This window comes from Euleptes europaea, chromosome 1 (assembly GCF_029931775.1).
Source record: "Euleptes europaea isolate rEulEur1 chromosome 1, rEulEur1.hap1, whole genome shotgun sequence".
Classification (NCBI taxonomy): domain Eukaryota; kingdom Metazoa; phylum Chordata; class Lepidosauria; order Squamata; family Sphaerodactylidae; genus Euleptes; species Euleptes europaea.
In genome coordinates, this window is record NC_079312.1 from 135,031,502 (window position 1) to 135,056,824 (window position 25,323).

Genomic DNA, 25,323 nt, shown 5'->3' on the forward strand with positions numbered 1-25,323 from the left:
GCCCTTCCATGGGTCTCTCCCAGCCATACCTCTGAAAGAGTGAATTGCTGCAGCTAGGTTGGTATAAGAGGAGGTGGTCCATAGAGTACTTTGGGCCCATGTTGTTTATGTCTCTAAACATCAAGAACAGTCCGTTGAATTTAACCCATAAACTGGCTGATAGGTCATGACGTGCTAATTGCAGTAGACCCATGACAGATCTACTCTGTATTAGTGAAGGCCACATCTCATTACCAATTACCTTTTCTAGAAGAATCTTCGAAATACTTAATTTTAAAGCAAAATTTGGGGGGACTGGAAGCCTTTAATAAATGTAATGATAATGGATCATGTCATGATAGTGACTCCCAAATAATGGTCATAAACATTTCCTCATTTAATAACAATAACTAATAAACTCATTATTTTCTTGGCTGGAAATATTCTTATATAAAATCTAAGAACCAATACTGTCCTATTTGGAAACTCTCCAACCAAATTCTGGCAAATTCCTTCAGTTTTGCTGTTTGGCTGCAATTATATGGTGTCCTTGATATTGACAAAGGACTTCTGTTTGCAACTTAAAGTAAGGAGCGAACATAACTGAAGGATATGAAGAAACATATACTCAGTTCTCTGCCAGGATGCCCCAGGTTGCCAGGAACTGTTTCACAATACAAAAGGTCACTTTTTGCCAGTTGCTTCTCACTAATCTTTGCTTCAGACAAAAAAACAGGTCCGTGGTTCTATAGAAAAACCAATTCTGTTCAAAGCTAGGAGATGTGCATGTAGATGATAATGTAAATCAGAGGAGGAGCTAACATACCATGATCATAGTCACTGTTACCATCACTAGACTGATTCTATAATATAAAGTTAATAGCATTGTGCATATATAGGTAGAAGCAAGAAATGAGAGGAGAAGTGAGGTGCTTGAATAATATTGGAATTGGCTGTGGGGGCGTCATGTATTTCCTGTACATGTTCTCATGGAATGTGTCGATCTTTTCTTGCCAACAGTGAGAATGATTGCTGCACAGTAGCTAAATTAAGTCCATATTCAAGAGAAGTATACTCCTGAATAGCTGGTGGTGGATCCATCTTCCTGTCCTCCTTGTAGACTTTCCTACAAGAAAAATGTTTTAAAAGTCAAGAAATGACTGGACTAGCATAAACCATCTGCCTAGTTCTGTGTCCCAGTCATAGACTGCTAGAGAAATACAATAAATTAGGAGGTTAAGCTGCAATGAAATTTCATTTGCAGGAGCTGTTATACTGGAATCCTCTGCCTTTATTAATGTTTAATGATCTTTTGTCTGGGTCTAATTGTTGCAAGGCCTTATTAGGTAAACATTTCAGGACTATAGTTCCTTGGATACCAGTATACGGATTATACACTATGAAGGGAGAGATGCTTTTATAGTATGTGGACATTTATAAGTTCTTGGGATTCAAGTTTTTAATAATGTAAAGAATGTAATTTAAAAGTGTCACATCTGTTATTGATTTATATATTTTAGGAAATGAATATTCATGTGTATGAATATTTTGCACTACTGTTAATATTAATGTTTATGCAAAAACCCAAGTAACTCTTTTACTTTTTTTAACAACCAGGCCCGGTACAAGCAGAGCCTCGATCCTACAGTAGATGAAGTTAAGAAACTGTGTACCTCATTGCGTCGAAATGCCAAGGAAGAAAGAGTTCTTTTTCATTACAATGGGCATGGTGTCCCCAGGCCAACAGTGAATGGAGAAATATGGGTCTTCAACAAGGTATGTGATTTGCTATTGGAGGAAGACCACAGCCCCTCTTGTGTCAGCTTTGCTGTGTATTTGCAGGAAAACCAATAAAATACCACACAGTATTGCTGATGCTTGAACTGAGAGCTTCAGTTTGTTTACTCTCTTCATGTTCCTCCAGGTTAAGTTCTTATGAGTTTCTCCTTCCTCTTTTCCTGAGGGAATGGTTTCCATGTTCCTTCTGGAGCAGTGCTCTCTGCATGACTATAGAGTAAATAAAAGTGTTAACTGAGATCCAGAATGGTGCACGTGCACAATTCATATGCATGCCCAAATTTCTTCCTTGGAAGGTGATCCTGCAAAACTAACAAATGGCTCTATAAATTCATTTGTGTTTCTAACAAAGTTTGATGCCAGAATGTTTTAGAATAGAAAGTTGAGGGAATAGTCCTGGCGGAACCATCCCAAATTCCTTTAAAAAGTTCTCATTCTAAAATCTTGAACTATTACTGCTATTTCCTTATTTATTTTATTTATTTAGGATATCCCTATTCAGGGGAGTTTAGAGGTTTGGGGCACCAGTGATGGTTTTCGCTGGAAAAAAATGAATTGGAAATTTTCCAGCAAAATCAACCAATGGCCAAAATAGAGTGTGTTCTGATTTACCGTGTTTATTTTGACTTGTGTTTAATAAACAAAAAATTTTAAATACACTTTGTTAATTTTTTGTCTCAATAGCAGCAAATACATGAACAATATTTGATTAGGGGGAAAATCCCTAATAGTTTGTGATTTAAACATAGTTTAAAAAATTCAAAGCTTTGGGTTGCCTAAGGGGGAGATTCCTTCCTCCTATGGCAGACATCCAACTCCTTCCAAGCAATCCCCCAGTAGCAGCATTTTGGAGGAACATTTTGGGCTGCAATGAGAGAAAGCAACAGAGAAGTCATACTCTGCAGATGAAAATCCTAGACAGGATCCAAGGCAAAACATGGACACTATTTTTATTGGAATAATACTTTACACATTTAAAGACGATGTAGCATGTACTTCCTTTACATTGTTTAAAGGCACTGAAAATTATTCCACATTGGTTAGTATATTGTAGCAAAATAAAACAAGTCCTTAAAGACTAACAACATTTATTCCAGCATGAGCTTTTCATGAAGCTCACTTCTTCAGATGCTATGAAGGGAAAATGATTTTTTGTATCATTGTCCACATTAAAAACAGTTGATGTACATTTCTTGCAATGTGCTAAAATTAGTATATGATATTCCATTGATGTGGTTGTGTACTACTCTATTTCAGCAAAGTGTAGTTCCTTTCCCCAGAGATCACTGGAACACTCTGTAGCATCTCTACTTTAGTTCCAAATCAGCTTGGTTATTGAAATATCTCTTCTACCACTTGATAAGACATGTATAATTTTGTATAAATGTTTGTATAAATTTGATTTTTTGCTTTGGTTTTAATTTCCCTGTATAGCCAGCCAACAACAACAGTTCTTCTTCTTGTTGTGGACTGAGACTCAAGGTAGATTGCATAGCTTAAGTCAAGTACAACAGGATGGGACATCCAATGAAAAATACAACAGGGTTTGGACTAGGGTTTGGGGCTGAATAGTAGTCCCTCAACACCACCTTCTGGAGTTGGCCAGGCAAGATTAAGAGCAGAATCACTGAACCATGGTGTCCCATCTCAGCCAGCTTCTCCAGAAGAATATCTTGGTCAGTGGTAAAAAGCCACCATGAGGGCCAGAAGAATGAACAGGGGCATGCTCCTTTGTCACCCTCTTAGTAAACATAATCATTCTGGAAAACCTAGGTTATTTCTATGCCTGAATCCAGATTGAAATTAATCTAGATAAACCCATCTCCCACAGGACTGCTTGAAGCCATGTAGCCACCACCTGTTTGAGCACCTTGCCCAAGAATCGAATAATGGCTGCTAGGCAACAATTCATTATTAAATTAAACATGCCAAAACATAGCATGTGCAAACCTTCAGTGGAAGACTTTTTAATGCACATAACCATATTATTTTGCCAGATTTTAATTCATGTGAATTTTTAAACATATTTACCAGTATTTCCAGCTTGCATGTTGTATTTGAAGCCATATCCTAATATGGCCACTCTTCCATTCAGAATCATTGTCAGTTTTACTCCAGATAAAAGTGTATCTTATTTCAATCCCTTTATGGAAATGGTTCACTGATCACTGCAACTGAGTTGTCCCACTGACTTAAAGGGACCTTTAGTAATGTAAGTGGCTAGTGGTTTGGTTGTTAGGGTTCAGGATTCTGTCTAAACTAAATGTGGTATTTAAAAGCATACAACATGATATTCTTATCAAGTGGTTTGTAATGACAATAAATGACAGAAATAATGCTATGCTGAATGCATTACCAGTGGGAAACAAAACAAATTACTATTCAATTAAATCTGGATTTTGTGCCAGCTACATTATTAATTATTTATTGATCATTTGCCAGCTAACTTGCAATATCAGATGGGGTAGTCTGGTGAAGACTGGATATGTTTTAAAGATTTACAGTCCAGGATATAAAGTAGGACTAGTTTTGCATAAATTGAATGTTGAATTTGATAGCTGTTTGGCAGTATTTTAGCCTGTCAGAAAGGGATGAAGTATACCTTCTTTCTAATAAAAAAGACAAAACAGATGAGCAGAGAATGTGTTTTAAGTACCAGACTAAGACCATGTTGACCATAAACTGAATTGCTTTTGTGTGTATGCCCCTTTTTAGTTGAAGTACTAAAGTAATCTAAATGCTGAACTATTTTGCTGTCATCTCTGTAGTCATAAAGACAGCTCTCGATAAACTATGAGCTAAGCTCTTAACCAGTAGTCTAGCCCTCTGTGGTCACCAGAGACAACATGGAATGGACAGTGTTTCTCATTTGCTGGGCTTTTGTGGAAGATGGAAGCAGCACTCACTGCAGCTGCCTCTTGCAAAAATCTAACCAAAAGGGAGAAAGAAGCTGCTTCTCTTTATGATGCGTGGCGGGGGAAAGGACCTGAGTTTAAATCATTGTGGTCACTGCAGTTGCTGCCTCCCACCAAACAGGGAGGGAGAGAAACTCCCATGTTCCTCATGAAAGAGTGTTTTCTTCCCCTTTCTGTTTGGTTTTTGTGTGAGGCTGCAGCAGCTGCTAGGACTGCTGGTGCTTTCTGCAAATGCCCAGTTCACAGGAAGGAAACCACTTCTTTTCAGAGAGTGAAGAAGGAAAGTAAAAGTAAACCCCCTGCCCCCAATAGGCTGAAAGTACAGGGGCACTTGTCACTGATAGTGAAGGCATTTGTAATATCTTCCACTTTAGTGGAAAACAGGAAGGGTTAGTGTTGGGATGGTGTTTAGATGGCTGTTTCTGAAATTCTGTAAGATATGGGGAAAGTGGTGCTGCTGCTTAGAAACCTATGTTAAGACAACCATATCATTTGGTGGGTTACTTGGTTTTTTGTTGTTGTTTTTTGCTGAGATGCTGGTAATGCTTTATTCTTGTCCCCTGGTTTCCCAAATTATTTCATTTGTTGGCTTTGGGATCAGGGGATAGGGGGTATTCCCTGGGGGTTTGAAGGAGGCATTGGTGTGTCCTCTCTTAAAAAGACCATCTAGTCACCTAGTGATCTGGCCAACTACCCCTCAGTGTTGAATCTATCTTTCCTGGGTTAGGTATTTGAAAGAGTGGCCGCTGAACAGCTTCAGGCATTCCGGAGGACTCATAGCTGCTGGACCCATTTCAGTCTAGCTTTCAACCTGACCACGGGACAGAGATGGCACCGGTCGCCCTCACAGTCTTTGTTGACAGCTGGATCAAGGCGGGTCAGGGCTGTTGATTTGATTAAATCTTTCAGCAGCCTGACATGGTTGATGACAATCTTCTGAACTACCGCCTTGCCAACATTGAGATACAGGGTACAGCCCTCCAGTGGCTGCGCTCCTTTCTCCGAGGTCGGGGACAGAGGGTGTCACTAGAGGAGAACATATCACTGTAGCACCCCTTGGTGTGTGGGGTTCCCCAAGGTGCAATCCTCTCCCCAATGTTATTTAACATCTATATGTGCCCCCTCGCCCAGCTAGCCGTTTTCTACCATCTTTGCCGGGCTAGACAGCTGGTGCCATACTTCTCTCACCCTAACCTAGCTGCGGTAGTCCATGCGATGGTCACCTCTAGGCTAGATTACTGTAAATCGCTCTACATAGGGTTACCCTCGAGTCTGATCCAGGAACTCCAGCTGGTACGAAGAGCCAGCGTGGTGTAGTGGTTAAGAGCAGTGGGCTCTAATCTGGCAAACTGGGTTGGTTTTCCCACTCCTACACATGAAGCCAGCTGGATGACGTCAGGCTAGTCACAGTTCTCTCTGAACTCTCTCAGCCCGACCTACCTAACAAGTTGTCTGTTGTGAGGAGAGGAAGGGAAGGAGATTGTAAGCCAGGCTGATTCTCCTTAAAAGGTAGAGAAAATCAGCATATAAAAACCAACTTCTTCTTCTTCAAAATGCAGCCGCAAGGGTCCTGTCTGGGACCCTGTTAAGAGCGCATATTCAGCCAGTGCTCTGACAACTGCACTGGCTCCACATGGAGTACCAGATTGGGAGGAATGTATGGTTCCAGTATCCTCCCCATATCTCAGCAGCTCCTTCTCTGACACCTCCAAGGCTTCTGTGGTTGTTCTTCAGCCTCTTGGGCCAGTTCTTGCTTGTGTAAGTCTCTACACATGTATAAGTCAGCCTATGAGGATCAGAAGGGGCTCCTGCTGTGGACAAATATTGGGCATCCACTTTCCTTTGGCTTGGAGTCAGCTGCATTTCTGACACTGCTTGAAAGGAGAAGGATTAAGTGATACGGTCACGTTAGCTATGGTGTTGGTGGCAAGATGTGGAAAGGGTGGCATCTGAATTAGTATTCTATAAATGAATGGTAGGATTATTAAAAGTAAAGGTTCCCTGTTCAAGCACTGGATCATTTCTGACCCATGGGATGATGTCACATCCCGACTTTACTAGGCAGACTGTTTTGTGGGGTAGTTTGCCAGTGTCTTCCCCAGTCATCTTCCCTTTACCCCCAGCAAGCTGGGTACTCATTTTACCAACCTTGGAAGGATGGAAGGCTGAGTCAACCTTGAGTCAGCTACCTGAAACCAACTTTCGTCCGGATCGAACTCAGGTTGTGAGCAGAGCTTGGACTTCAGTACTGCAGCTTACCACTCTGCACCACGGGGCTCCTAGGTAGGATCATTAGATTCTAATAAAAGCCTAAGCAGGTTTTGCCATTTTTTGAAAGCTGTACTTGTCCTACTGTAGCCATGATCAAAATGGTTTCTTTATAGCCATATGTTCAAATATGTACATTTATGCATTACTGAAAAGTATTTAAATTGCTCTTGTCGTCTGTTCTCCAGCTGGCTCATGCTGTGTACCATTGAAGAAGTATTGAGGGTTCAGATGTAAATTAAATGCTATTGTTATATATGACACCCAACAAATCCATGAAAGCAAATTTCTCCCAGTGCTGCTCTTATACAGTAGATAGACATCCAATTGGCCATACCCTTGCTAGCAATTGGATTGAGAGACCATTGAATGGCCCTGAAATGCTCTTAAGGATAGCATTGTGAAGTCATGTCTTCTTTTGAGGTACAGAGTTGCTATTTCTGATCAGAGGCTTTGCAATTATCTCTTTGTCCTTCAGTGGAAGACCTGTGAGTTTTCAGTGGGTCTGTGCCAATCTAAGCACCCATCATTTTCTGGGAGTGCTATATTTATGAGAGATTAAGCATAATATATCCAGATAGATTAAAAAGGATAAGCCCCTCAGGAAGTATTATTTCAGCCTGATTTGTTTTAGCCAAAAAGCCAGATCTCAGTTGCTTTGTGTAAGTAAGCAGAGCTGAGATTCCACAGGGATCCAAGTGTAGAAGGACAACATGGCGTGGTTGGAATGAAACATTTAAAAACTAATAGTTAAATTGGTCTGATTTTTAAAGAACACACATATACACTTGCACCCAGCTCTTGCTTCTCTCCACCCTTTGCTTCCATTCATTTTTATTCTTATGTTTAATTTTTCATGTTGTACTTGTTTTCATGTTGTACTTGTTGTGGTATAAGTGCCTTTGTGGCTTGCTTAATCTTTTAGGACTGCCTTATAAAGTATGCTTACTTTTTAATGTTTAATTTAGCCTAACAGATAAAGAGGATCTTAATAAATAAATAATCTGCAATGCATCTCTGTTCATTTATTTGGAATGTAAGGTGGGGTTTCTCTCTATATTTAGTATGAGAGTGAGGGACACAAGTACATTGTGCCTCTTCCCCTGTCCCAAATCCATGTTGCCAGGTGGTGGGGCATTCGGGGATGAACAGTGCCAGTTCTTTTGGAGGATTGCCATCTGATTTAAATGCAGCAGATCCAGCTTTTTAACGTGTAGAGAGAGGCAAAGATGTATAGCAATACCTCAGACTGTGTCTGGAAACATTTATTGTTATGATTTTACCCTCCACTTACCTCTACTACAACAGCATAATGGTCTTGTGCAGCATGGTAAAAGTGATAGGCCATTCATCTGAAGACTTCCAGTGGTTTAATATTGATTTCCAACTTGACAAGCAAGGCAAGTCAGTTAGTCAGAAATAATGGATGGGCTTCCTCCAAGTTATCTCCATCCCTCCCATGATTACATCACATCAAATTTTTGGAATGAGAAGAGAATGCCACACCCATCAAAGTTGTTTTGGTTTTATAGGAGTTAATGTGCATGTCTGTGGTTTGTTGTTTAAAGAAAAGTTACACTTCATGCTAAGGAAAGAATCAGCAACAGGTTATTTGAAAGATTTCCTGGATGATCTTTTTTACTTAGCTTTGTCAATCACACAGAAAGTAGCTACATAGCTCTGCAGCACCAAATCTGCACAGAATGTTTTATTGTTGTTATGTTTTTACATTGTAGTTACCTGTCCTGCTTTCTGAGTTGCTCAGGAGGAAAGGCAGACATAAACATTTTAAATAAATATGTATGAATGCCATTTTTTTTTGTCATAGCCTTCAGTTCAGTGAGAGTTGAGTTTTGTTATGCTGTTGAACTTTCTACTCTGTTAGACACAAGATTGCCTACTTCTGGTCATTCTGGCAATAACAGATTCCCTTTTCATACAAAGTCATTTTGTCTAGTATAAAAGAGTATATCAGCAATGTCTTTAATCTTTTATGGAGAACAACAAAAATTATTTGTCCAGTATTACAAGCTAGCAGTGGAAATCCTGTACAGTAGAATTTTCGTACACTGTTCTCAGTGCCCTGAAGCATTTGGTATGTTAAACGGGACTTGTGCTGTAAGGTTGCTTCTCAAACCGGGTCTGCTTTTATCTGGTTGACACATAATAACTCCCTCTTCTCCCCCCCTTTTTTCTCTTCTTGTTCTTTCTTACCTACCTGGATTAGGAACTTCTTTTCTGGATAATTTTGTTCCTTCCAAAGAAATATATTTGTGTTACTGAATTTCAGAGGCTTTTGTTTTTATTATTGTTCATTATTTTGTAGTTAATGATATGGAACATTTCAATAAACTACTGTCCATGTTAATGCAAGAGGTGTATTCTAATGTATATAATAAAGAGCACGGTTAGCACATTTCAGAAGCCTTGGGTGACTTTCCAAAAGAATAAAGAGTTGCACAACAGTATTTATAAGATGTGGGTGGACCCTGCACACATAAACAACTTGTTTAATAGTTCTGTATATTGGAGGCAAAAGGCCTACTTTTGATTGTCCTGTGCATTCTTTTTATTTCTTTTGCAGAACTACACACAGTACATCCCATTATCAATATATGACCTACAGACTTGGATGGGCAGTCCTTCTATTTTTGTCTATGATTGCTCCAATGCCGGCCTTATTGTCAAGTCCTTCAAGCAGTTTGCCCTTCAGAGGGAGCAGGAGCTGGAGGTGAGATATCGCAGAGGGTAATACAGCACACAGGGGTAATCACAGAGGGTTGGCAGGGCATTGGAAATCCTGGGAGAGGGCTGGGGAGTTCTTATTGATTAGGAAACACACAACTAAGCTGTGTAGAAAACTGAACTGAAAAGCAGAAACTTTATTGGAAAGAGTGTGTCATTCTAATCCAATCTTTATGGCTATGTTTGCCACCCCCTATTATGGCCTGGATAATTAATAGAGGGGTTAATTAAATGATATAACATTAATACAATTAGTTAGTGTCCTAATGGGTTTAACTGCAGGGATGAATGCAGGGATCAAACAAGCCCATATATCCTACACATTGCTGACCTTTGGCTGCGTAGAAATCTATTATTGTTTCTTGCTGTTGCACCTAACATACAGTTAATAAACTAATGCTTTACAAAGTTTACAATGAAGAAATGTACTGCTTTTGCTATTGATTTCACAGAATGGAGAAGAGCCCTGGCACTCTTAATAGAAGGGACATTTTATGTTTAGTGTTAAATTTGGTGTTGCAAATGTAAATTTTAAAGATGAAGTCATTATATTTAAGATTCTTTCAGTTTTGCCTTTGACACTGAGTTTGGATAGATGTTATTTCCCCTAGTTGCAACTGCCAGAGATGCATGATTAGATACAGATTTCTTACTTTATATTGCTAAAACCTTTCAATCTTTTCAACTTTCACTTGGAGTGTGAGAAGCCAAGCCAAATCGGTCTGAAGTATGATTCTGATTGCCAAGGATGTCCACTAATTTTATGTTTTGTTAAACCAAAAGTATATGTGTTGAGATTTACTATGTATAAATAACTCGGCCTTTCAGATAAGTTCAAATTTTGACTAGCCTACTTATACATTTACCTGCATATAACAGAGCAGCATTAACAAAGTCTGACATTACCTTGGGTTATCTACAAGGCTAGACTAATAGACTAATATACCATTCCACATCCCATCCACTGTAATATTGTTACATACATTATAATTGTAAAAAACAATATTAAGTTTGAAAATCAGCTGACATTGTTTCTGACCAGCAGACTACACTATTTTATGCATTACTCTACCATTAAATTTAACCTGGTTGGCCACTATGTGAACAGCCTGCTGGACTTGATGGGCCTTGGTCTGATCCAGCATGGGTTTTATGTTCTTATGTTCTAACTATCTTATTAAACGTTGCCAACTTTCTTCTTCATACTTTACATCCCCAAAACATTGAAATGCAATTAATTTTACCATTCACAGGGTATCATAAAGTTTTAACAGCTATTGTTTTTTATTAGAAAGTCTTCTAATGCCTAGCGAAAATCATTTTTGCCACTGTCAATAGATTATCACCAGTTCCCTTTGAGTAACTGGACCAATAGCAGTAATATTAAGTAAAAAATCTTCTGGCTGCACTGGAAGAATAATATTCCAAATTTCATGAAGCAACAGAGTATTTCCATGTGTAGAAGGGTTTCTGCCTATGGATGGTGATTCCCCCCCTCCGTGGTACCTTAAAATACCCATGGAAGCTCTCTGTTGGATGTAAGCCAGTGCTTTTGTGACACATTTATGTATGGAAACTGTCCTGTGGTAAGTATATAGCTGCCTTGGTTTGATTTTGTGACAACTGAAGAGTACTTTCCCTCAAGCAGTAACTGGATGGGCCCTCTGAAGTCATGGTGTAGATGGTTCTAAGACAACAATTTGAAGCCTGTGTAATAGCTCCTCAGTGAATGATGACAGGGAGCAAAAATTCAGACATTCATATTAAGTAGCAGTATCTAATTGGCTACCTTTGTGATGTATGCAGCTGCTTTTGTGTTACTTGGCTTTGTATTTGGTGGGTGTTCTTTTTGTTTGTTTGTTTTTTGGTCTTTTCTTTTTGTATTGTTGATTTTATTTCAGTCATGGCCAACATAGAGGTCTTTGCATGTTGGACTGACCTTTGTAAGCTAAGATGGATCAGTCTGAGACCACGGTCGGTTATTAAGCCATTCAGTGGTCACTGCAGCACCCAGAACTGTGTTTGAAAGACCTGTGTGGCTGCTGTACCTGAGCAGTCTAAGCCTCTGTTTTATCTCTCTAGAACAGTAGCCATTTTAACTTGTAGCAGCAAGAAGGCAACATTTGCTGTGACCGATAAGGTGCCAAGGCAAGGCAGCAGGGCTGGCTCTTGTTTTATACATGAGGAGCCAAGTCAGACAGCTTACCTAAGATCCCACAAAGGCTCTGGGACAGAACAGGGAGCTTACCTGCTTCCCAGTTTTGAGGTTTAGTAGTTTTGGCCACAGTCTTCCTTCTGTAATGGCCATGGCCATTTTAAATAAGTTGCTGAAAACATTTTTCATTTATGCCATTCTCTTTAGTTAGCTTTGTAATTTACATTTTCAAATTTCAGATAAATACAGTTGTAGCATTTAAAAATAAAAGTAGAGGGTAATTAAAAGCTATTGGGGTTTGGAAGAGTTTGCAGCACTCATAGCGCAAGAAAGATCAGAATGCAAGCATGAAGGAAAGACAGACAATTCTGTATCTTTTCTCCTTGGAGAATGCTCTCCCTTCTCTGAGCATCCAAGGTTTTTATTAGGGAATATTACAATGGATAGCCAAAGGTCAGTTAGTGATTACAATGGAACTAAAACAAGGCATACCAAGATTAATGATTAATGAGGTAAAAAGAGAAAGAAAGACAATGGTACATTAGCCAGAATCCTTTGAGTAAACATTGGCTGTCTGTCACATAGAATGATGAGATTAAAAGAAGCTAATCTCTTTAATCCCTTTAAGGTTGCTGCACTGAGGTCATTAGGTCACTATACAGTCAGTAGACTTTTAGTCAGGAGCATTTCCATAGACCTAGAATTTATTGTGAGCCATTATTTCAATAAGGCAAGAATCAGTGTTCAATGGAACCAATATTAAAATGGTGAGAGTGTGGAAGACGGTTGTATCCAATGCTTTCTTGTGCCAAGGGCCTGCCCAGCTGGTCACGCAAAATACATACAAGAATCTTCTACACAAGCATGCACAACATTTTGTGAATGGGGAAAGAAGACAGCACCAAACTAGCAAAACTAGTAAACTGCAGAAAAGCCACTCTTGACAGTTTCAGGGATTGGGTGGAGTGGTCCCTATTAGTGCAAGTTAAAGAAGCAAAATTGTACTACACTGTGCTTCTCGGCTTAGATCTACCAGAGCATTTCCATGGGTGAAATGTGTTTTGCCTGTAGGGCACAACATTCTTGCCCCCTGCCCCTGCAGTACAAAATGTCCCCTGGATTGCTGCTTCTGGTGGAAATGCTCCAGTAGATCCATACTCCAGCCTACACATTTCAGAATGGAATCATCCAGTGTGTTGTGAGCCATACTGTCAAAAGTAAAGAGCCAGTATAATGTAGTGGTTAGATCATTAGACTAGGACTGGGGAAAGCCAGGCATTGCCTCTGTCATGAAACTCACTTGGACCTTGATGTGGTCATTCTGACTCAGCCAAACTTATCTCACAGGATTGTTATGAGAAGCATAGGAAATAATGTAATAAATAACAATAAACATTCTTCCATATATGAACGGTAGGATATTCTTACTCTTTGGCTTCCTCCCTGGCTTCATAATAAGCCTTGATAGAACCTATGAAGGCCTTTCTGTCTCTGTACTTGATTTCTTACAGGAAACCTTTCTTTTTCCTTCCTCTGTCATTTCCTTTTTCTTCCCATGGGTCTCTAAAGCAAGCTGCATGTTTCTTTTTTTTTTTATAATAATTTTATTGGTTTTTATAATACAAATTTTCCATGATAATAAACAACAATAAAGGTAATATGAAATTCAAAATTCTAACTCAATGTTGTTATAGTTTCTTAAATTCATAACAAAAAAAACAATTAAAGGAAAATTTATGACTTCCCCTTCACCTCTGTCCGCCTCTTAATAAAGTATTCATCCCATCGTAATTGGTCTGATTTTAACTATTCATAAACTCATTTAACTTTCATAAAACATCTTCTATTAATATAAATGATTATAACTCTTAATATTAATTGTGTCCTCTAGATCAGATTAATAAGTATTCTTCCATTTCCCCCAGTTTTAATTCATATTCACAATATTTCATCCAATCCTCCCATTCCCCTAAAAATCGAACATTGTCTTTTTCGTTTAAAATGGCTGTAAGTTTTGCCATTTCCACCAATTCAAACATTTTCCCAATCCAGTCTTTTTTCCCGGGAGTTTCTGCCCCTTTCCATTTTGCTGCATAAAGCAGTCTCGCAGCTGTTGTAGCATAGATCAAAAAAGTTCTTTGTGTTAGCAAATCGTCAGGTATCATTCTTAGTAGCATCATTTCTGGTGTTTTGGGTATATTTTTTTGTACTATTAGTCTCAATTCATTGTAGATCATATCCCAAAAATCTTTAGCTTTATCACAAGTCCACCACATATGGTAAAAGGAACCAATTTCCTTATTGCATTTCCAACATTTAGGGGATGTCACTTTATATATCTTTGCACTCTTCTTAGGTGTTAAATGCCATCTATACATCATTTTATAAATGTTTTCTCGAATTGATTGCGCATTTATTCCTTTCAAATCTTTTGACCATAGTCTTTCCCATTTATTTAAAGCGATATCATGTCCCATATTTTGAGCCCAGTCGATCATAGTTGGTTTAATTGTCTCCTGCTCACAGTATATTGTTAAAAGTAGATTATACATTTTAGAAATCAATTTCAGATTGTTCTCTAGTAACATCTTGTGAAAAGAGGACTTTTCTTTAGAAAATCCATTTTTCATATCTTGTACAAAAACTGATTTGATCTGACAATATTGCAACCATTGTAAATCCTCTTTAAGAAATTGAAATTCCTTTAATGAACATTTTCCCCTCCCAGTTAATTAATTCCTGGTAAATTATAAATTTATCCGGTCTAAGTGGGCGTAGTGTTAACATTTCTTGCGGTGAAATCCACATCGGTGTTACTGGTTCCAGAATATGTTTATATCTCATCCAAATACGAAGTAGAGAGGACCTGATTATATGATTCCTAAATGATGCTTGTATCTTAATTTTGTCATACCACAAATAGCCATGCCATCCACTAATATTGTTGAAGCCTTCAAGCTCTAACAGACGTGTATTTGATAAAGTTATCCAGTCTTTTAGCCATGTTAAGGCTACCGCTTCAGCGTAAAGTTGAAAATTAGGTAATGCTAAACCTCCTCTAACTTTGAGGTCCACCAAGTATTTATAAGCAATCCTCGGTTTTTTCCCTTGCCAGATGAAGTTTAAAATGTCCTTCCTCCAAATATCAAAGTATTTAACATGTGATATTATAGGCAGTTTTGGAATAAGAAGAGCATCCTTGGTAAAACATTCATTTGAATTGTTGAAATACGTCCCAATAGTGACAACTTTTTATTTGACCAGATGATCATATCAGTTTTAATTTTACCCCATAGTTTAAAGTAGTTATTATTTAGCAATTCTTTATTCTTCGCTGAGATCCAGATTCCCAGATATTTAACTTTGTTGGCCTTCTCCCAACCTGTAAACGAGATAAATTCCTGTTGCTCTATTTCTGGTAGATTCTTGAATATTGTCTTTGTTTTTTCTTGATTAACTTTAAATCCCGATGTTTCCCCAAAGTCGTCCAAAGTTTCTTGTAGTATCTTCATTGATTGTGTTGGGTTTTCTAGAATTAACAGGAGGTCATCCGCGAATGCTCTCAACTTAAATTCATGTTTTTTAATTTTTAAACCGCGAATGTCCTCCATGCTCCTTAGTTTACAACATAATGTTTCCAACACCAACAAAAATAATAACGGAGACAAAGGACAACCTTGCCTAGTTCCTTTCTTAATTGGACAATTATCCGACATTGATTCATTCACCAAAATTTTTGCCTGTTGGGATGTATAAATAGCCGATATACCTTTCAAAAAACGGTCTCCAAAATTTAATTTTTCCAATGTTTTTTCCATAAAGTCCCATGAGACCATGTCAAAGGCTTTTTCCGCATCCAAAAATACAAAGGCAGCTGATCGTTGAATGTTCTGATCATAATATTCCAATGAGTCCAATAAGATTCTTATATTGTCTTTAATTTGCCTTCCTGGAACAAAGCCCGCCTGATCTTCATGTATAAGATCTTTGATAAATTGTCTCATCCTATTCGATAAGACCGAGGCATAAATCTTATAATCCACATTTAACAACGAAATAGGTCTGTAATTTGATGTTTTTTCTGGATCTCTTCCTTCCTTGGGTATCAACGATATATATGCATGCGACCAAGTCTCTGGGGATACTCCCTTATCCAAAATTGTATTGCAAAGTAATACAAAAAAGTCTGCTAAGTTGTCACTAAATGTTCTATAAAATAGTGCAATAATTCCATCTGGTCCAGGTGTCTTGTCCGATTTTTGTTTCATTATTGCTTCTTGTATTTCTTCCCTTGTAATTGGAGCATCTATCCATTCTCGTTGGGCTGTTGAAAGAACATTCATCTGTATTGAACTTAAGAACTTATCTATTTTCTGTTTTGAAATATTTTCTTTCTGATACAGCTTAGTATAAAATGAAACAAATTCTTTTTGTATGTCTGTAGTTGAATGAACTGGTCCTTTAGCAGTTTGAATTTTTGTTATAATCTTCTTCTGAAATGAGTCTTTCAGTTGTGTTGCTAAAAATTTTCCAGGTTTATTAGCATGTTCAAAATATTTTTGTTTGGCAAATTTTAAGTTTTTATTCATTTCCTCCATTATAACCAAATTTAATTGGTGTTTAGATACAGAAATCTTCATTTGTATTTCGTTTTTCTCTTCTTCTTGTAACGCCATAACAAGTTTTTGCTCCAAATTTTGTAAATCCCAAAGTATATTATTGGTAAATTGTAGTTGAGTTTTCCTCCACGCCGCATGTTTCTGTATCATAAATCCTCTTAGAACTGCTTTAAATGCATCCCACACTGTATTCAGCGTAGTTTCTCCATTGAGATTAAATTCAAAAAAGTCTTTAATCAAGTCATGTAATTCTTTTTGAATCTTGTTTTCCTTTAAAAGTTTATCATTCAATCGCTATCTAAATGCTTGTTTATTGTTCCACTCAAATGTGACCGGATTGTGATCAGAAAAAGTTCTTGGTAAAATATGTATTTTACGTAGTTGCGTAAAAATAGATTTACTAGCCCAAATCATATCTATTCTGGAGTGTGAGTCATGTCTCGCTGAATAAAAGGTATATTCTTTGGCTGTAGTATTCATTGTTCTCCAGATGTCTTGTAATTCCAATTCTGTAGTCATGGTGAAGAAGGTTTTAGGTAAACATCCTTCATTTTCGTCTTTTGCTTTTGATTTTTTATCCAAAATTGGGAGAATAACGCCATTTAGATCACCCATCAATAGAATCTGGTCATTGGCATACTGAGAAATCAGTTCGTGCAATTGTCCATAAAATTTTGTTTTTCCTTCATTGGGAGCATATATTCCTACCACAATCGTCTTTTGCCCCAATATTTTGGTTTTAATAATTACAATTCTCCCTTCGTTGTCTTTATATAGTAACTCGGGACTAAGGCTAGAATGAGCATATATTACTACTCCCTTAGTTTTTGTTTTAGCCGATGCAACAAATGCTTGTCCAAGCATTTGCCTATCCAAGTATTTTCTGTGTTTTGTTGCTATATGAGTCTCTTGTAAGCAAATTAGGGAGTATTTGTATTTCTGTAGATATTTAAAAATTCTAGCCCTTTTAGTTTTTTCATTCAAACCATTCACATTCCAAGAAATTACTTTTGCCATGGTACGATGATTATTGAAGCAAAATATATAGTCTATAACTTAGTTCCTCCTACTGCTCCCTGTAATTCTTCTTGTTGTTGTTGTTCTTCTTCCTCTTCCTTTTGATCCCCAGTTAGTTTTTTAAGATCTGTCTTATATTTCCTCAGAAATTTCCCCACATCTGCTGTAGATGTAATTGTCATTTTCATTTCTTTGTAAGTGAAAGCCAAGCCTTGTGGCATAATCCAGCGATATTTGATACCATTAGCTTTCAGAACAGACACAAATTCTTTGTAGTTATTCCTCTGTGAGAGTAGATGTCTTGGTATATCCTTTAATAAAATTAGAGGAGTATTTCCTGCTGACACCGGATTGTCATAATGAATCTTCATGATCTTATCCTTAATCCTAGTGTCATAGAACACTATCATCAGGTCTCTTGGTTTAGATCTTTTCATTCTGGCAGGTAATGGTATTCTATATACTCTGTTAATGGCTTGGTTCAATTCTTGTTCTTCCATTTGAAATAAGTAAGCCAGATTTGGAACTGCAGTTTCTTTGTTGTCTCCCATCATATCTGGAAAATTGCGCAGACGAAGGTTGGTCTCTCTCACTCTCATCTCCATCATGGCTATTTGATCTTTTACAGCTGTCTGATTTATTTGTATTGTTTCAATCTGTTTTTCTTGGCTTGCTAATTTTTTCTTTGTATCTTTATGCTCTTCCATCACTCTCTTTATTGATGAATCCATTGCTTGCATATCTGTCTTCATAGTACTCATTTGAGTTTTTACTTCTTTAAGGTCTCCTGTTACCACATCCAATTTGTGATTAATGGCTTGAGATGCTTGGCCAAGATTTGTCATCATAGAAGTTAGCTGTGCCATCTGTGTAGACATCTGTTCAAACTGCTTAGTTGTTGCCTCTGTTTGTTTGGCTAACATGTCCTGTAATTTCTTATCCATAGTTGAAACTTGTGCTGTCTCCTTCAGTTTAGTATAGGCAGGGCTATGTAGTGAGCCAGATCGGGGCCGAGTTCCAGACATTTACATTGGAATGAAGCTGGTAAAAGTCATGACCTCAGACAGGGCCCTCCAAATGGTGGTTAATAGAGGATGGTTCAGTGATCAGCTTAATAATTTTTTCGGGTTGAAAAGAGCCAAATTTGGCTTTAAAACAGCTTAATAAAGTTTTGAAATACCAGCGAGTTTTACCGGACGCTCTAGGTCGGATCTACCAGGAAGTATTCCGGAAGTTGAATTCGCCGCGGACCTTCTACCGCCTCATCTCGATGGTTGTTTCCTTCAGGAGTTATTTCTATGTTACTCAAGTGCGACGCGTATCCGGTCCTACGACTTGTTTCCTGTTGTTGTGACTCAGATGATAGAGAGGGTGGTATAGAGGGTCTTCCGGTCTGATGAATCCCTTGCTGCTAACGTGGCAGGAAATTCTTTTTCACCGGGGAATCAGAAAGAAATTCACCCTCCCCTTCCCTCATGTTTCTTAGGGGAACGGGAAAAGCTACTTCCTTTCCCCATAGAATCCTGAGGCTTATCTTAACCAAGTTGGTTGCTCATCTTGTCCATCCCTCCTACTCAAGAATTTTTGCCATGGGTTTTGGAGTTTTCCTTCCTCACACCCAGCAAGTCTAAATCACATACCGTATATACTCGCTTATAAGCCAAGTTTTTCAGCCCAAAAAAAGGGCTGAAAAAACCCAACTCGGATTATATGCGGGTCAATACGGTAGGTGGAAGGAGGGACAGAGGGAAGGAGGGAGGGGGAACTTACCACCGCCGCAGCCGCCGCCGGCCCGCGCGCCTTCCCTGCGGCCTGGGAGCTGCCAGCGGGGCCTTCCTGCACGCAGGCAGGGTCCCGCCGGCCCGCGAGCAGGAAGGGTGCCGCCGCCGCCTCCAGCTGATCAGCGGGCCTCGTCCTCCCGCCTCTCCCGGTGGGTAGGGGGTTCAGGCGCTCTTCCCCCTCCCCCCCTAGGGTGGCGCTGGGGTCGGGGTGGGTCTGGAGGGTCCGGGAGGCCAAGCGGGCGGGCGACCCGGGGTAGGGGCGTTGTATAAGCCGACCCTCGGCTTATATGCGGGTGCCTAATTTTCCCCATTTTGGGGGTGAAATTAGGCACCTCGGATTATACGCGGGTTGGCTTATACACGAGTATATACGGTAAGCATCATAAAGATGTATAGTGAGCTGGAGAATGCGCCTTCGTGCAGGTCACTTTAGCAGCCGATGAAAGTGTTTAATTACTCTTTTGTGACCACTGAGGAAGCAAGGACGGAATGGGTGATGCTGACATTGTGATAGAGAGGTTGCAAAGCTGGGAGTGAGAGATATGGCTACTAGATGAGGTCTGGAGTAAACATTGTCTATATCCATTGCCTGATAAAAAACCATTTTTACATTAACTGGTGCTGGTTGGAAGCTGTTGTTGGATTTTTTATGCAAATCTTTTACCCTCAGGCTACTGATCAAACACATCCCTCTTGGTATTTCTTTTCCATGAGCATGCCAAGAGTTGCCATAAATTCACTGGTCAAGAAATATGTCTTTCAGTTTTGTAGAAAATATTATGTACAGTGCCTGCAGTTTTGTAAAACAAAATGTATTAAAGATTAAACTGCAGGTTACTTTCAGATGACAAATACATAACAATGCAAGAGTGCATCATTATGTTTCATAATTAACTAAGATTTTGATCTCATTACTGTATTTTTAATTAAAATTAAGAAGTGCCTGTTCTCTTCCCCCCACCTCCAATTTAGGCTTTATATTATTGGTTATTGTTTAGAGCATTGCTTGTATAAATAGCGGATATTAAGAACACCAAATCTGTTCCTAGCTAGTATCTCTAAATTTTTATTTTGGTAAATGTAATATTTCCAATTTACAAGAAGGAAGCCAATACAGCATGGAGATTGCAGATCATAAGTTGCATTTATTCAGTGCCGCTGTTGATTTTCTGTCTGTGTGCGTGCGCGCACCTTACCAGAAATGTTGACCTACTGGATTATTGACTCACGGAATAATTTGACATACTTTTAAAATTTTTGGCCTGCAGTAGTAGTAGGGATTAAAGGATGGCCAGATGGTGTCTCTAGCCTTATTAATATAAGCTAGGCTTTCCCCCAAACATTTGATAACCAAGACATGTTTTCTGGACTTAAATTTGAAGAATGTTTTACTTGTATCCCATTTATAGCTAGTGTCTGGCTGCTAAAATCATGTAAGGACCACCTCAACAAATCCTTAGTATCTATTCTAAATCATTCACTAACTCAGGGTACTACTACTTTAAAAAAATCATCCCTACACAAAAATGATGTGGACAGTCTCCATTCTTCCCTTTCTGAGCAAAGAGACACCAACTCCAGGTCTTATTGGATAACTTATCTGCTCTGTTCCCTTTTCAGTCTGGCTTCAGGCCAGGCCATGGGATAGAAGTGGCTCTGCTAACTTTAGTTGATAACCTCTGTTTGAGAGTAGACAAAGGCCATGCCTCTTCGCTGCTCTTGTTGGATTTATCTGCAGCCTTTGATACTGTAGATCAGGGGTGGGGGACCTTTTTTCCGCCAAGGGCAATTTGGATATTTATAACATCATTCGCGGGCCGTACAAAATTATCAACGTAAAAATTAGCCGACCAAGCCCCTAGCAGGCAGCTGCCCCAGATGACCACCTCCCTGGGCACGGGCAAGCAGGCAGGCATCCAACTAGTGGTGCACTCACCAGGACCTACGAAGGGCCAGACCAAATGATTTTGCGGGCCTTAAACGGCCCCCAGGCCTGATGTTCCCCACCCCTGCTGTAGATCATACCATTTTTTGAAGCACGTGGAGGCAGAAATAGTTGGCAAGGGATGAGTGTTGAACTGGGTCAAATCATTCCTTACAGATCAGACTCAAAGGATTGCTATTGGAAACTACTTCCCATCAGTGTGAGACCTATTTTGTGGAGTTCCACAGGGCACAATTCTATTCCCCATCCTTTTCAGTCTCTATGTAAAGCCCTTAGGACAAATTGTTAATAGCTTTGGGGTTGGTTGTCATCAATATGCATATGATACCCAGCTGTATAAATCCTTGTCCAAATCTCCTGATGGTGGAGTAAAGGTCCTGAATAACTGCCTTGCTGCTGTGGTATATTGGCTAAGAGTGAGCAACTGAAACTAAAACCTGAAAAGACAAGAGTAATGCTGGTTGAGAAGGCAAAGATCTTGATGGAGTTCAGCTGACCCCTGCTGACTCAGTTATGAGCTTTGTGGTTATATTGGACCCAACTTTATTGCTGGAGAAGCAAGTTAATGTAGCCACAAAAAAGGCTTTCTTCCAACTTTGCCTAGCTCATAAGATGGCCCTTTACCTTGATACAGCTGATTTGGCCACCAGGATCTATGCCACAGTAACATCAAGACTAGACTACTGTGTTGCACTGTGCATTGGTGTCCCCTCAGAATCAACTCAGAAGCTCCAATTGGTCAGTATGCCACAGCTTGGCTATTATCAGGAGCTAGATGGAGCATGCATATTACTCCCACTCTGCAGTCACTCCTCTGGCTGCCCATCAGTTACCAGGCTCAGTTTAAGGTATTGGCTATCACATACAAAGCCCTTCATGGCCTTGGACCCTTATATCTGTGAGACAGCTCACTGCAACAGCTTCACCCATGTCAGCAGGGGCTTCTGCAAGTGCCAACCTGCAAATGGGCAAAATAAACAATTGTCTGTGCACATGCCTTCTCCGTTGTGGACCCTACTTTATGGAATGTCCTGCCTGAGATGCTTAGGAAGGCTCCCACTTGCCTGGCTTTCCACAAACTATGGAAAACTGAATTATTCAAGACGGTTTTTCTACGCAGGGAATAGGGTTGCACTGTACAAAATGATTCTCAAAGTTACTTGGATTAATGATTAGGAACTGTGGTCTATACTACAGTATGTCGCTTGCTGTAAGTAGGATCCTACTATGTAATTAATGCATCATTTAATGTGTATATTAATACTTGTGCTTTCTTTCAGTTCTCGGCTCAGAGGGACAAAGGGCATCTTTATGATGGGTGTTTCCTTTTCCTCTTAGCTCGGGAGGCAGGAATTAATATTTAAATTTTTTCCCTGGCTTCCTAGGGTAAATGCTCCCTATAGCCAGTTCTATTTCCTGCCTTGATCGGGAGAGTAGCCTTTTGAAGCTCTCAGCTACCAAGGATACAGAATACCGAGCCTTACTTCTAATCTTTCTAACTTATACCTAATTTCTTATTTCTACTATTCTCTCTACTATTATCTTTAATAGCCTTTTCTGGGGAAGTAGGGACTCAATTTATTTAAAAGGGATCCCTTCCCGCCAAAACAAAATGGCGGATCGGCAGAACGACAATTACATTGCCTCAGCTGATTTGGACCCTAGCCTGCTGTCGCCTATGCCTACTACATCCGAGGCCATCCAACCTTCCACAAGTCAGCAAATTGACTTGAAGGTAAAAAACAAAAGAAAAAATGTCACAGGCGGGAGCGGCAAACGCAAATGGGCCGTCTTGGCCAGTAACAAGTGCGCGAAGCGCCTCGTAGAAACAGCCCGCGCAGTAGACACGCTGCAACGAAGTGGAAAAAAGATAACGGCGGCAAGCAGCGTGAGGAGTTCAGCGGAGACTGCCGCTCTTCCTCAAATTTAATTTGGGTGCAGAGCCAGGAGTATGGCGGCTTGCCTTTGCCGAAGGGCACTCCAGCTCCAGGCGCGGAGCGAGCACCAGCACCAGACGCCCACTCCCTGCAGATTCACAGGGAACGGGCCCAGCAGGCTGGCGGCTCGCCTTTGCCTAGTGCCATTTCGTCCCTAGGCGGCTTGCCTACAAATCAGGGACGACAAGCGGCGACGGAGACCTCATCTGACGGTAGGATCTCCCTTCCCATTCTGCAGGACGGAGGTTTAGCCTTCCTAAAAGCAAAGCTATCTTCCGTTATTAAGGACGCCTTTACCGAAGGCTTGAGAGCGGCACAGCCCATCCCTGTACAGAATATCCCTGTACAGGGCCTGCCAAGCCAGGGTTATTACAACCTTCACCCCCATCCAAACCAACCCTTTACAGGCACTGCTCCTGGGGCCTCATATGGGGGAGGGTAAATGGCCCACCAAAGCGGCTCTTAAAGACAGTTCTGTGATACAGACCATGCAGGGGGAAGAAGGGGACGATTCTGTATATTCAGGCGATGATGACAATGACAGGGAAGATTAATTCAGCTCCGATGGGGAGGATATTATTGAACAGCCTAAACAATCTAGAGTATTCTGCACAGAGGAATTTCCTCTATTATTGTCAAAAACGCTAGCTGCCCTCGAACTTTCAGATGACTCTGAATCCCTGAATCCCTGAGCTCTCAGAGTAAAAAGGGATCCAAAGAGTTTTTTCACATGCACAACACCCCTGACAGAGTGGTACCATTACCAGAATATTTTTTGTCCCTCATGAGGTCTGAGTGGGAAAAGCCCATGGCTTCAAAGCAATGGCCTATAACATCTAGAAAGTTCTACAACTTAGACCAAAACACTTCAGACCTACTCACGGTCCCCCCGGTGGAAACACCGGTTACTGCACTCCACACATTAGACCTAGTTACAGAGGAAGATCAGACTTTAATCAGGGATCCAGCTGACAGAAAGGCAGAGTTACCCTGCAAAAAATCACATGAGGCCTCAGCAATGGCAATTAAGGCGTCAGTAACGTCAGCATTAGTGTCTAGGGCGGCAATTATCTGGGCCAGAAAATTAACACAACTCATCCCACAGGAAGAGAAACAGGCCTGCGAAGGAGTGTCTAGACTCCTAAGTGCAGTTTCCTTCCTGGCTGACTCAACATTAGATACAATGACATATGCAGCTAGAGCTATGGCTACCTCTGCGGCAGCAAGGAGAGCTCTTTGGCTCAGACCATGGCAAGCCACACACCGATCAAAATCGGTTCTAATGGGTTTTCCCTATCAAGGGAAAAGACTGTTCAGAGATAAATTAGACCCCATTTTAGTGGAAACTAAAGACAAAAGGAATGCATTGCCTAAGACTCTTCAGGAGGAGTACAAAAGTCAGACCTTTACTCCTTTTCGTTCGTACCATACACTACAAAAATTTAGACCAGACCAACGTAGAGGCCAACGGAACCAGAACCGTAATTCCTTTCGGAGAGGAGGAAAGTTTAATAGAGGTTCAAAGTTCAGCCACATTCCAGGGCGACAAGGGAAAACAACCCAATCACCAAACAAAACAGTGACGCCACCGTGCAGCCTGTGGGAGGAAGGCTCAATCTTTTCCAGCCACAATGGTCAACCTCCCACCCAGACCAGTGGGTAATGAACATCATATCACAGGGTTACCAAATAGAATTTGCCCACCTTCCACGAGACAGATTGGTGACATCACCAGTATCCAAAAACAAGGACAAGCTCCACAGAACATCAGAAGCCATACAGCATTTGTTGGATATCAAAGCTATAGAGATAGTGCCTCTATTGGAACGCTCATCGGGAATCTATTCAGTATTCTTCACAGTTCCCAAGAAAGACGGAGGATGGAGAGCCATCGTAGATTTGAAGTTTCTGAACAGATTTATCCCACTGAGGGAGTGAGAATACACCCTTACCTCGACGACATTCTGATTTGTGCAGACTCAAAACAACAAAGCATCCAACACAGAGAATTAGTAATAGAAAAGCTTTCATCACACCGATTCCTAATCAATTACAACAAGAGCAAACTGACCCCCTCACAACAACTGAAACATTTAGGTGTAGTCATAGACACACACCAAAACAAACTATTTCTCACAGGAAAACAAATCGATCTCATCTCATCC

The 25,323-nt window shown here is 40.0% G+C and overlaps 1 protein-coding gene across 3 annotated transcripts in view; it reads left to right on the top strand.

The window, feature by feature from the left end:
• Positions 1-25,323, top strand: part of RPTOR (regulatory associated protein of MTOR complex 1) — a 494,290-nt gene that overhangs the window by 159,750 nt on the left and 309,217 nt on the right. For all 3 annotated transcript variants that reach the window (XM_056867014.1, XM_056867015.1, XM_056867017.1), the window contains exons 4-5: positions 1,597-1,755; positions 9,544-9,690. In XM_056867014.1, the coding sequence (XP_056722992.1) occupies positions 1,597-1,755; positions 9,544-9,690 (306 nt within the window). The remainder of the gene's footprint in view (positions 1-1,596; positions 1,756-9,543; positions 9,691-25,323) is intronic.